The sequence below is a fragment of the Bos javanicus genome, chromosome 25 (genome assembly GCF_032452875.1).
Source record: "Bos javanicus breed banteng chromosome 25, ARS-OSU_banteng_1.0, whole genome shotgun sequence".
NCBI lineage: Eukaryota > Metazoa > Chordata > Mammalia > Artiodactyla > Bovidae > Bos > Bos javanicus.
Window position 1 is genome coordinate 3,559,950 of NC_083892.1, and position 13,648 is coordinate 3,573,597.

The following is a 13,648-nucleotide window of genomic DNA, read 5'->3' on the forward strand; positions in this document are numbered from 1 at the left end:
ACACTGAGGGTGGCACAGGTCAGGGCACCGGGCAGGAGGGGGCTGGGGTGGCACTGCCGACCTAGGAGCTCACTCGCCCCAAGCCCAGGTGCCAGCTTCTCTCTGAAGGCAACAAGACCGGGAACAGGAGGCCGAATGGCAGGGCACCTTAGGGACTGGCCTGGGTGGAGAGCAGCCAGCCGGGAGGCAGCAGTCAGCTCTGAGCAGGACCCTCCCAAGGCCTGTGTGTCCAGTTGCTCCTTCAGTTCTGGAAGCTTCCCAAGAGTCTCCCAATAAACCCCTCTGTGGCTTATGAAAGCTGGAGTTGGTCTCAGATCCTTGCAACTGAAAAACCTGAACTGCTGAGCTCTAGGGGGATGAGAAGGGGGGATGGAGCACACGGAATGAGCCAGAGCCCAGAAGGGAAGTGAGACTGGGGGCTTCAGCGGGGTAGAGCTGGTTGAGATGTGAGCAGGACAGCCAGGCCCGAGTCACCAAGGCAAGGAGCACAGCGACCACCCTCCTGTCAACCTCCCTGGCAGGGCCAAGCAGATACACTGTCGTCCCAGGCCAGCGGACCCTGGAGACAAGGAAGAGAAGGGGTGGACAGGGACAGGCACTTCTGGGACAACCCCAATCTGGACTCCTGATCACAGAATCCCTGCCACCCAACCCTGTGGGCTCCTGACAGGACGGGGCAGGGCCCAGGCTGGGTGTAGACTCTGGCCTCCGCAAGGGAATGAGCAGCAGTCGATCTGGGCACCCAGCTGTGCTAGGCTGTAGGACCGTGGCCTGACCATGGTCCTACATCTCACCAAATCCTCACCATCTCACCAAATCCTCACAACGACCCTCAGGATGGCAGTGTGACCTCATCCCCAAGTGGAGGATGAAAACACGAGGACAGAGAGGTTAAGTAACTTGCCCAGAGCTGCACAGCTAAGAAGGGGCCAGGCTGAGGGTCAGGCAGTCAGCCCAGCTTCAGAACCTACAACCTCAACACAACAGCTTGCGGCCTTTCCCACATCAGAGCAGGCTGCTGGCCACTGCTTCCCAGCCCAGTCCAGCAGAAACGGTCTCCAGATACTGCCCAGCCTTCTGCTCCCTGGACCAAAGCGCCACCTGAGAGCTGAGAGGCAGAAGGTGTCCCAGAAGGCAGGGCACCCCAAAGTCAGAGAAACAGCCAAAACCCCTGTCACTGCAGTCCCCCCCTACCCTCAACCAGCACCCAAAGGGGAGAGGAGTGCCTGTGCCCCGAGGGTAGATTCTGAGGAGCTGGAGTGAAGCGCCCCCAGGAGCAGTTTCCAGGCAAGGCTGCTCCCTTGGGCAGAGGTGCTGAAAAGCTGGAGCCACAGAGATGCTATGATCCACCAACAAAGCCCAGTCCGGCTTCCAGTAACAGGGCCCTCACCACCCTACATGCAGCTCCAACTTGGGGCTGCCTCCCTGTGAAGAAGAATCACAAAGCCAACAGCGCTGTACCTAAAATATCTGGGTTCTGACTCCGGCTCTGCCAGCAGCAATGCCAAAATCGCTAAGTTCCTAATAATCCCTTTGAGCCTTGGTTTTCTTAGCTGAAAAATCGGTTATTTAAAAACCTACTTCTTGGGAATTCACTGGTGGTCCAGTGGTTAGGACCTGGTGTTTTCATTGCCATGGTTCCAGGTTCAATCCCTGGTCGGGGAACTAAGATTCTGCAAACTGTATGGCGCAGTCAGATAAAAAATAAAAATAGAAACCTACTTCAGAAAAGTATGAGAAAGCAGAACTCATCTATGGGCCACATTAGATGGATCGCAAAGACATAACGCCGAATGAAACAGACCAGATTTGAAAGGCTACATATAACGTGAATCCATTTATGTGAAACATCCAGAGAAGGCCAGTCCACAGAGCAGAAATCAACCAACGTTTTCTGTGAAGGCCGGGACAGAAAACATTTCAGACTTCGAGGGACATACGGTACCCATCTCCTTAGCTCTGCAGTTGTTGGGAAAAGCAGCCACAGACCGTAAGTCAATGAAGAGGCGTGGCCGTGTTCCAATAAAACTATTTACAAAGACAGGCAGCGGGCCAGTTCTGGCCACACAGTAGCTCACAGCCCCTCCTGCAGAGGCAGAAAGGTCCATGAATGCCTGAGGCTTCAGCGCCCGAGGCAAACACATTAACTGCCAAGGGACATGAGGGGGGTCTTTTCAGGATAATGGAAATGCTCTAAAACTCAATGGTGGGATACCCGACCCTGTTACTTTAACAAAAGTCATCAAATGCGTCATATAAAACAAGCAACGTTTATAAGTGTGTAAACAATACCTTGACAAAGTTTTAAGTTTTAAACAAGGATGGGGTAAGAAAATGAAGACAGCACTGAGTGCCCACGGAAAGCTCCATCATTCTTCACTACCATCATCTTATTAACCGCCACCCTCTGCATCAGGACCGAGACACTGAGCTGCACACCCAGACTGGGGATGAAGGATCAGCGCCCTTCTCTCACCCCAGGCCACCCAACAGGCGGCCAGGAACACAGGCCAGAGGGTCTGGGCCCGTGGCCACTGCAGCTGGACGGGGAAAGAAGAGGCGCTGCTGCAGCCTGAGAAGACCAAACTGTTCCCTCGATGCGGGCAGACTGCCAGGCGGACTGCTGGGCGCCCCCAGAGCAGCTGCAGGGGTGGACAAAAGCTCTCTTTGTGAGGGCCCATCTCTGGCTCTGCAGCCCAACCCGCCCCCTCCTTGGAGGGCCCTCAGCAGCCTGCCTGACTGGGAGGATGCCTGCTGTGAGAGGTGATCTGCTGGGCTCTAGACGAGCACACAGGGCTAAGAACCACACGGGCTTGAGTCTTCCACGGTGACAGGGAGCCATCATCAGCCTGGACCACAGGCCAGTGCATACCCCTCCTCCTTCCAGCCTGACCACCTGGAGCACCAGCTTCCCTCCTCTCTGCCCAGGCTGGAGTTCTCAACCAGCAACAGCTTTCCCACAGAGAGGATGACAGGAGGGGCCCAGCCAACCACGGGGGTGCAGGACCAGGTGAGTAGGAATCCCTGGCCCCAGGGCAGGAGGGGTGAGTTGCAGGCTTCCTGGGTCCAGTCTCTACTCACCTGAATGGCAGCCCAGGTGGGTCACCTGTCTCTTGTCCTCTCCCTGGCTTTCCAGAGGCACGATGCCCAGTACACCTATCAAACAAACACAGGGGCTCTGACTTCAGGCCTAATGGGGGATCTACTGCCCAGGGCTCCCAGAGGACACGAGACCCAAAAGCTTGGCCTCGGACCTTCCCGGAGCCTCCACCAACAGTAAGACCATGTCCTTCTGGATGGAGTGGTTGGTCCGGGTTCGGTTCCTGCCCCACACAAGACTCCTCTGTGACATCGACTATGCAAAGACACAGTTGTCTCTCTACGGCGCTGTTTGGCCTTAGTAGTCGGCTCGGGGCCACCAGCTGCCACCTTCCCAATTCTACTTGAGAAAGAAGCCGTCACCCAAGAGCAGCAGAGCTGAGGGACAGGATACAGTGAGATACAGCTTTGCCTGAACCCCCTGAAATTTAGTTATATAAACCAAATTGTATCTGTTTTATGCGTTTCTTGCTTAAGTCAATTTGAGGTCTGAGTCATCACTAGCAACCTTCAGAGTCCCAACTAACACAGGGAGCTTTTACCTCCCTATTGATCTCAGCTGCCCCGACATGAGGAGTGGGCTGCATATCGGGACTGCTGAAAACAAAAGCAACAGCCCCCACCCCCACCCCAGACCACAGCCAACACGTTTATACAACGTGTGCTGTCAAACGCCCAACTGAAGTCCATCTGCTTACTGCACATTGACCGCTTTGCAGGCGTCTAAGGCCCTTCATGGTGCTGACTTCTGAACCCCGAGAGGTCCCTCCAAGCCTCTGGCCTACAACGAGGCTGTCCTTCTGCCCTTGGTAGGGTGACAACGTCTGACTCTCCACATCCACGTTCACCTCCCTACCTGGATGGTCAGAGTTGAATGCAATTAAGCTGCAGCTGGCTTTGATATGGTTCCCACATGAGGGGGCAGCACCTGCTCGAATGTCACCGATCCAGGCCTGAAAATAGAGAACAACAGAAAAAAAGGGTTGGCTAGGGCTCTGCCTAAAGCAGGGAGTAGGGCATAATGGAGAGAGACTCTACCTTAAAGCTGCACCATTAGAGATGCAGCTTTTGGATCAAACCCTGTCCCCACGCACAGTCCCTTAGAAAATACAAAAAATGTCCTTGAAACAACAACCTGTCATAAGGGGGTCAATTTTGAGTATTAAGTAAGTTCTCTAATAAGGGGCAGGAAAATGTCAGAAGGAAGCTCAGGCTGAACGAAGTTAAGGGGCTAACTGGGCAGTGTGTGTGTTGGCTGGGGGTGGGTACTGACTCTGTTAAAAGGGAGAGAGAAGAGAAAGGAGAAGTGAGCATCTAAGATAGATGGACTCAACTTCCTCAACGGCATTACTGAAGGTCTCCACCAAGTACGAGTCTCCTCCAAGCCCCGGAGGGAGAAAATACACAAGCTCAGAAAGGGGACAGTCAAGGCCTTTCCACGAAGTCCTATAGTCAGGTGAACGATGCACCCCCACGAATAGACAATAATGTTAACACCCCCAGGAGAAGAACAGAGCAACTCTTTTTCTAAGACTGAGCTCAGCGAGGTCCCAATGTTTCTTCTATCAGCACCTCACAGGATCCCTGACGATCATCGAGCACCCACATGTCCCAGCCCACCCATTGACAGTGTCCCGGAAACCACCTCCACCACCCTAGTTTCTATTTCAATGTTCACCTGCTGGGGTAGGATGTTATCATCCACTATTATTCTTCCCTCTGGACTCGTGTTTACTGTACAAATACAGTGACAGGAAATACAATAGTTCTGACAAAGAGAACAGACCACCTGTCTTCCCATCTCCCTAACATGTAAACCGTGTTAAGCTCTCTCTGCTATCTCTAGTTCCACACCTGCCTGCTTGCCTTTCTGGATTGAAGTCCACCAGGAACAAGTCCACTTGAGTCCCTCAAGTCCACTCTAGACCTCTCCAAGCATACTGACTACACCGAGCGACGGTCTTAAATGCAAATGTGAGAACCTCTCCGCCACCACCCCTTCAACCCTTTGATGGCTCCCGCTGCACTCAAAAGAAAACCCAGCTTCTTCCTGGGGCTCTCGGGCTCTGCAGGCCCACTCTGCACTAATCTGACATCATGCTTCCCTCTCACTGCCCTCCAACCACCCTGCCCCACTTTCCTTCCTCCACCTGGCTCCTTCTAACCCCACTCTTCCCGAGTGCCCAGCTGCTTCTTCACCCTTCCTGCCTTAGCTTAAATGTCACCTCCTCCCAGCTGACGTCCTGGACTACCCTACCGAGGTTAATTCCACCTCTAGGTCCATCTCCATCTTAATCCCAGCGCCACCGTGTGTGTTCTCCAGTGCACTTATTAAAACTTACACTGCCCTTGCCTGCCTGCATGCTTGCTGTCTGTCTCTCTCCTGAGCCTGTAAGCACCAGAGAGGGAGGAAATTGCTGTTGTGTTCACCACTGTGGTTCCAGCAGCTGCACACGGCACGTGGGACGTGCCCCGGAAACACTGTCCGGAAGATCAGAACCAGGCTTCTGCTTCAGGTTGTCCTGAGGTGAGATGGCCTCTGATGGGGTCACCAGAGGTCAGTTTCTCCTCTTCATTATTGGAAGACACTCCCAGGCCTTCCAAATAATGTTTCACTGCAGACCGGGGCTGGCATCGACTCTGAAGCACATCCCTCATCAGGCCTCCTGCCTTTCCGGGGGGCCCTGGGGACGCCCCCGCCACCTGATTCAGCTCTTTCTCTGGCCTCCACCTGCTTCGGCTTCCCACGCCCCACCCAGGCTTTGGCAGCATCACCCTGAGTAGGGGAAGAGCTCAAGCCAGCCGCGAGAGGAAACGCCGGCGGAAACCCAAGGGAGGCGCGCGTCTCTGGTCGAGGAGCTCCCCCTCTCCAGTGACACACCCGGACTCTCCAAGGCCAGGACAGAGAGGAGCATCTCTCTCGCACCCCAGCCCCGGGCAGGGGCGGTCGAGGAGGCGGGGAGGAGGCGCTGTGGCTCCCAGGCGAGGCCGACCGGAAGCCGGGAAGGCAGGCAGCCTCGTAGGCCTCAGGCCTCGGCCCCACCGGGCGGGCGGCGCCGCCTCGGGGGTCCCGTTGCGAGGCAGGACCTCGGTGCTCAACGAGAGCCCAGTGTCCCAGGAGCTCCAGGCTCTGACCGCCGCGCGGCCACAGGGCGGCCTGGACGCCTGACCCGGGCCTTAAGGGGGCGCCCCTGGGGCAGGCGGGCTCGGGGTGGGGGGGTCCCCGCGCTGGGCCAGGGGCGGGGGAAGGGTTGCCGCCGGGCAAGGGGCTACGGAAGCCGGGCTTACCTCGCGGCGGGGCTGCCGAGCCTCCGTGTGCCGGAACTTGGACACCTTGAAGCGGTTCATGGCGGCGGGGACAGCGGCGGGTGCAGCTTCGGGGACACGGGCGTCGGCTCTCAGGTGCACGGCTCGCAGCCGGGACTCCCGCCGCCTCCGGCCCCACCCGCCGCCTGCCGCCCGTGGCCACTCCCCCAAGCCAATCGCAGCCCTCTCCGGCCTGTCGGGCCACACCCCCACCCCCCTCTCCCTCCGCGCGCACGGCGCAGGCCCCACCTCCCGGCCAATCGCCGCTCGACCGCCCCTCGAGGCCACGCCCCAATGCCGGAGGGTTGGAGTCGCGGACCTAGAGGTCACGTGCGGCGAGCTGTCCGCCCCCGGCCGGGTTGGGCGTGCAGGACCCTGGACCACGGCTGCGATTTCGTGGGCAGGGTTTGTCCCCGGGAGGCTTTCCAGGGTTCGGGGCACGCCCTTCTCCGGGAGGAGGGAAAGCAGAAATGAACTAGCTCCATTTCGGAGACAGGGAACGCTCTCAGGCGCCGCTGGCACCGAGTCACAGGGATAATGAATGGCAGCAGAGGAGAGCCCGTATCTGATGCAAATCCCTGCCGGTGGGACCTAAAGGCTCCGCTTCTCACCCACCCTGCTTAGGTCAGGTGGGCTCCGTAGGAGGGGGTAATGGAGCCTTCAGCGTCCCTTATAAGGGCAAGTCTTGGCAGCAGGCCTTGGGCGCTGTGGGCCAAGACTCCTGGTAGGCAATCAATCAATTACAGATAAGCTGAAACGGCAGTAGATAAGAGCTATGGAGAATCCCTTGAATGGCCAATTTGCCCAACCAGCGCTTCTTGTTTAGTTACCGAACAAACCTGGGGTCATTCATTCCACAAGCCTTTCTCTTCGCTTTGAAAATTGACTCTGTAATTCCAGAATAGGCTTTCTGCTTGATACCAGACAGAACACCTGCTCAGGCGTGTCTGGAAAGGGGACTTTGATCTGAGGAAGACGAATGATCAGTCGCAGTGGCCAGCTGCTGTGAAAACTCGCTTTCCGCAGCTGGCTGCAGACAACAGCTTCAGCTGAGGCAGGATGCCTAGAGGGTCATTCTGAAAGCTCCGCCTGGCGACGAGCATGCATGGATCCCTAAAATGCAAGTTCTTTTTTTCAGTTCTCACAGGTAAACTGTGACTACTCAGAGGCCATTACTGAGTTACGAGGGAACTTTGATCTCCATAGACTGTCAGGTTAAGTTGACTGAGCTGGGATTTTGAATTTTGAGCAGGCTGGCAGCCACTGAAGTGTAGCTTTCCCACGACATACTCTTCAGACAGTGGAATTCCAGCAGCTTTGCAAAAGGAACCATTAGTGCAATCTTCAGTTGGTTGGTTGTGGTGTTCAATTATTGCAGACATCGCTTGTGCTTTTTATAAAAAATTGTGGCAAAAAAAAAATATAACATTTTTACCTATACAGTTCAGGAGTGTTCAACTTTTTCATGCAACACTGGAACTATAGCCATTAGACAACAGCTCCCCATTTCCCCAACCCCTAGTAACCATCATTCTGCTTCCTGTTTCTATGAATTTGACTACTTTAGATACCAAATCTAAGTGAATACTACACCATTTATCCTTCTGTGACTGGCTTATTTCCTTTGGTGTAAGGTCCCCATATCTGCAGACCAAATTTAGCCCATGGAATGTCCATTTGATGCTTTCAAACTGTGATGCTAGGGAAGACTCTTGAGAGCCCACTGGACAGCAAGGAGATCTAACCAGTCAATCCTAAAGGAAATCAATCCTGAATATTCATTGGAAGGACTGATGCTGAAGCTGACACTCCAATACTCTGGCCACCTGATGCAAAGAGCCAACTCACTGGAAAAGACCCTGATGCTGGGAGAGATTGAGGACAGGAGGAGAAGAGGGCAAAAGAGGATGAGATGGTTGGATGGCATCACCGACTCAATGGATATGAGTTTGAGCAACTCCAGGAAATAGTAAAGGACAGGGAAACTTGGTGTGCTGCAGTCCATGGGGTGGCAAAGAGTCAGACACAGCAGAGTGACTAATCATGTCCATTTGTTACCTCTAGGGGTTAAAGTTCTGACCCTGGCTGTGCTGGGTCATGTAACTCTTGCTACAAACTAGGGGCTGGTGGAAAAAACTAGAAGAATGTCAACTTTTCGATTGCCATAGTGACCAACTTGAGTGCCATAGCAGGGGAGAGGGAAGGGCCAGAGGGACATCATCAAGGCCCAGAGAGTGACCATCCCACATGTAGCCAGGTCCATTCTGGCTGGAGAGAGTGATTCTAGTAGAGAGTTCAGACCTGGAAGACTGCTGCAGACTTGAGCAGAATACATTTCTTCATGGATTGCAAAACTCAACTCACAGCCTGCAGGATTCTTTCTAGCCCCCTAGGGCTAGAATTACTAGCTTTGTCTCTGCAATCCTAGAATCCCAACCTCTCTGTTTGCTTATAAGGACACTGGAAGACACCTCTCCACCCTCAAAGGCAGTCTATCAAAATATGGATCAAATTTCAACAAAGGGAGGATGTCTGGTTAGCTAGGTGCATGGCAAGATGATGTCGATTTCACAGGTCCTATTTCCAAGAGTAATAATGAACAAGAATTTGGGAGTCCAGTTGTAGTGATTTTGGAAAAATCAGAAGTGCTTCATGTAACCACAGGAAGAGACATCAGCAGAAAGAAAAGGGACAAGCAAAAAGAAACCACACACACACACAAAAGCATTAAAGAGCCTTAGGATGCATCTTTATTTTATACTATGATGCTAAAGAAAAGAAGTATCTGACATGGTGTTCCCTTAATCTTCAGCAAGGTCAATGGTTTCCGTAAAGTAGAATTTTTGCGAGAGAGAGAGAGATGAGGCCAGCTGCAGTGCCAACAGCAAATTATTTAGATCTAGTTATCTGCCCCTGAAATGACTGTTTATTAAAATATACATTGAAAACATTTTTTTATGCATAAGCCATGTTCATTTCAGGAGCTGGCATAGAAAGGCATGTGTAGTTATGTCAACACAGGAAAAGAACTATTAAGCAAGAAAATACATTTCAAAAATGGAGAAAAACATGACAGTGTAGCTTGTGTTATTTTCTTGTTTATGGAGGTGTACCCACGTAGTCTTGGGGTTCAGGAGTCTTACTACATCTAGTGATTTGTTCTGATTTTTTGCAAGTTATGTATATTTATTTTTGGCCACACCATGCAGCACGGGGGAATCTTAGTTCCATGACCAGGGATCGAAACCATGCCCCCTGCAATGGAAGCCCACAGTCTTAACCACTGGACCACCAGGGAAGTCCCCGAATATTTGAATAGAAACACACACTTTAACTTTTGTGGTGATAATTCACAACTAAAGGACATTTCCATAGAAAAGTCTGTCATGTTCTAAGGTGATGTTTTGCACTTTGGAGTCTGCTAATCACTGGGGGATCCAGAGTTCTCAGCATCTGTGATCCCCCCCACCTCACCTTTTTATTCCATTTAAGAGTTCCTTTCAGGGACTCCCCTGGTGGTCCAATGGTTAAAAATCCACCTTGCAGGGCTTCCCTGGTGGCTCAGACCATATAGAATCTGGCCACAATGTGGGAGACCCAGGTTCCATCTCTTGGTTGAGAAGATCCCCTGGAGAAGGGAATGGCAACCCACTCCAGTATTCTTGCCTGGAGAGTTCCATTGACAGAGGAGCACGGCGGGCTACACGGCATAGGGAACCACCCCCCTATAATTAAAAGAAAATGATAAATAAAAATCCACCTTGCAATGCAGGGGGACATGGGATCAATCCCTGGTTGGGGAACGAAGATCCCACATACCACGGGACAACTAAGCCCACAGGTCACAACTAGAGAGTCCATGAGCCACAACAAAAGAAGCTCCGTGACATGAAGAAGATCCCTGGTGCTGCAGCTAAGACCCCACAGAGCCAAATTAAATAAGTATTAAAAAAAAAAAAAAAGTTCCTTTCATTTTTCAGGTTTGTAAAACACTGCTGAAGTTTAAGCCTAGTTTGGGCAGAAGGGTATTCAGCTGGGAGCTGGAGTCACTTGTGGTTTAAAGGGCTTTTAAGGAAATCATTACCACGAAAGTCCCATTGGAAGTACCTGGGTGAGCCAGGCAAGGACACAGTTCATCTCCTGCTGCAGGGAACAACACCCATTGCAGAGGTCAGGCCTGGGAATATCTGGGCCCGACACTCCACACTTCCTTGGAATTGTCCCATACTCTCTTGGGCTCCCCTGGTAGCTTAGATGGTTAAAGAATCTGCCTGCAATGCAGGAGACCCGGGTTCAATTTCTGGGTCTGGAAGATACCCTGGAGAAGGGATTGGTACCCCATTCCAGTATGTTTGCCTGGAGAATCCTCACAGACAGAGGAACCTGGTGGGCTACAGTCCACGGGATCATAAAGTCAGACATGACAGAGCAACTAACACACACACACTCTTGGGGAGGAAAGAAAACACTACTAGAGAAATGGTGAGCTGGCTTGTATTGCCCTTGAAGGCTTAGGCCCTTCTGCCCTCCCTGGAAGGGCTCCTCACTCACAGTGGAGAAGGACCAGCCACTCCATCACAGAGCCAAGGACTTGGGAGGTCCCTTGTACCTCAGGTGGCCAGTGTCCACTGGAAATCATAGGGTAGACCCTCTGGTCTCCCTTGGCCTTCAGTCCGGCATGTCCTGGTGGACCATGCTTCAATTCCCTGCTAGCGCTCACAGACCTCCTCAACTTGGGGGAGCCGGAGAGGGCCCAGTGGAATAGTAAAATGAGAAGTGAAGATGGGGAGAGGCTTGCGCAACTTGTCTGCCTCTTGCAAAACGTTTGTTTCTCCTTAAAGCTCAAGTTTTTGGCTTTAGACTGGAAAGGGGGGCAGCGGGAGTTGGGGGGAAGTGGTGGAGGAAGCAGACCCAGGACATATTCTGCCCGACAGTGTGGGTAGCTGTGTCCTGTGTGCTCATCCCAGTTTTTTAATCACAAGCCTGGGGAGGATCTGTTTGCGTTTCATCACAGCTGAAAGACTTGTATGGCACTGAAATAGTCTGTAGGTGAGGGTGGTAGTAAATATTAGCCCTGCTTCCTTTCGCTGTGAAAAGCAAATGAAATTCTGCATGAGGAAGTGCTCTGTAAGCCATCCAGAGCTGTATGACTGGGAACTATTGATCATAATCTATGAAGGCACATGGTTTAAAGGAAAGAGCTCTGGTTTGACTGTTAGAAGATCTTGGTTCACTGACCCACAAGCTGTGTGTCGTTGGAGAAGTCTTTCCACTTTTCAGGGCTTAGTTTGGTGTTGTTTTGCAGGACGCTGGGGAGAGGGTCCATTCATAAAAATGGGGCTAGCCTCTGCCCTACTTAACCTAGAGGGCTGTGATTGTATCAGGAGGGAAAACATGAGGAAGTTCTTTGTGAACCGGAAAGAGACTGCCTGAAGTTGGTCCCGTAGATATCTCAAGGTGGTTACGTCCAAATAAAGATAATTCATTATCAGACTTCGCTGGTGGCACAGGGGATGGGAACCTGCCTGCCAATGCAGGAGACAGGGGTTTGATCCCTGGTCCGGGAAGATTCCACCTGCTGCGGAGCCACTAAGCCAGTGCATCACAACTACTGAAGCCTGTATGCTCCAGGGCCCAAGAGCCACAACTAATGAGCCCTTGTGCCGCAACTACTGAAGCCCGCACACCCTACAGCCAGCAAGCCAAAACCACTGAGCTCACGTGCCTAACGCCTGTGCTCTGCACCAACAAAACCCAAGCACTGCAGTGAAGACCCAGCGTAGCCAAAAGAAAAAAAAAAACAAAAACCACTTCATTATCTTTTTCCCCCAAACCGCTCCTTTCCCAGGATTTTTAGTTTGGCATGACCACTGCTTAAAGAACATAAAAAGAGCATATTCATTGTCTCCAAACAACCATGACTCAGGCTGATTCAGGAAGCACAAACCAAGGACCACTTCTGTGGAGACTTCCCAAGCTTTGTACCATACTCACATTTAGTAATTGTATCATCTCCTGTTTTTCTATGGTGATCAGCAGTGAGAGAAACCAGGAGCAGGCCTAGGCTATTCTCTCCAGGGAGTCTTTTTTTTTTTTTCCAGCTGTGTCTCTAGTTGAGGCATGCAGGTATAGTTGCCCCTAGTTGAGGTATGCGGGTATAGCTGCCCCGTGGCGTCTGGGATCTTAGTTCCCGACCAGGGATTGAACCCATGTCCCCTGCATTGGCAGGTGGAGTCTTAACCACTGGACCACAGGGAAGTCCCCTCACCAGGGAATTTTGCCAGAGGCTTTCTGTGTTGTGTTGAGGGCCTTTCTTCCCTCCTTTAGTATCCACCCTCACCCACTCCACTACCCTGGGGCTCTCTGCTTCATAAGAGGAGATATAGGCTCTCTGACAAATAGCCTTCCAGCTACCCACTAAAACAAGAATACGTACCCACTTTCTGTATGGAGGATCTTCGCTGTTAATCACTACGGGGAAATAGATGGAGGAGGGGGACTAAAATACCAAAAAATGAGGGTTACAAGGCTGACAAAGTTTTCATACTAGTGAGCCCTCATTCCTAACTTACTCTGAGGTGGTAAATGAAAATCTCTTTGGCTCTTGTTCTCAACTTTTATTCCTCAAAGCTGTACTTCTCTCAACCAGCACCCTCCCGCCTCCCCTTAGGTTTTGGAATCCCTGTGGGCAAGTAACTATCAGCGTTTTCTCTGGTGTCCCAGTGCTTAGCACAGAGCCTCAGCACATACTGAGCACCTACTACATGCCAAATACAGTATGAAGGCTTCACACGGATTATCTCACTCTCTCCTCAGATGATCCCTTGAGGTATCACTACGCCCTGGTACTACTATGCCCATTTTAATAAAAAGGAAACGGGCACAGAGAGGTAAAGTAAATTGTCAAGGATACACAACTGTTAACTGGCAGAGCTGGGATTCGGTCCCAGGCAGTCTGACTCCAGAGCCCACACTCTTAAAGCACTATGCTGTGCTGTGCTTAGTCGCTCAGTCGTGTCTGACTCTTTGCAACCCCAAGGACTGTAGCCTGCCAGGCTTCTCTGCCCATGGGAAGTCTCCAGACGAGAATACTAGAATGGGTTGCCGCACCATTCTCCAGGGGATCTTCCCAACCAAGGGATTGAACCCAGGTCTCCCCAATTGCAGACGCATTCTTTATCACCTGGGCCACCAGGGAACCCCAAAAGCACTATGCTGGAGACATTTAAATATTTGTTGAATA

The 13,648-nt window shown here is 52.1% G+C and overlaps 1 protein-coding gene across 2 annotated transcripts in view; it reads right to left on the bottom strand.

The window, feature by feature from the left end:
• CORO7 (coronin 7) overlaps nucleotides 1–6,575 on the bottom strand; it is a 52,938-nt gene extending 46,363 nt beyond the window's left edge. The window contains exons 1-3 of one of the 2 annotated variants that reach the window (XM_061402464.1): nucleotides 6,388–6,575; nucleotides 3,956–4,052; nucleotides 3,082–3,156 (exon numbers count right to left, since the gene is read on the bottom strand). In XM_061402464.1, the coding sequence (XP_061258448.1) occupies nucleotides 3,082–3,156; nucleotides 3,956–4,052; nucleotides 6,388–6,447 (232 nt within the window). In that variant the 5' untranslated portion in view covers nucleotides 6,448–6,575. The remainder of the gene's footprint in view (nucleotides 1–3,081; nucleotides 3,157–3,955; nucleotides 4,053–6,387) is intronic. The other variant, XM_061402466.1, reaches the window with a different exon arrangement.
• Nucleotides 6,576–13,648: the final 7,073 nt, after the last annotated feature.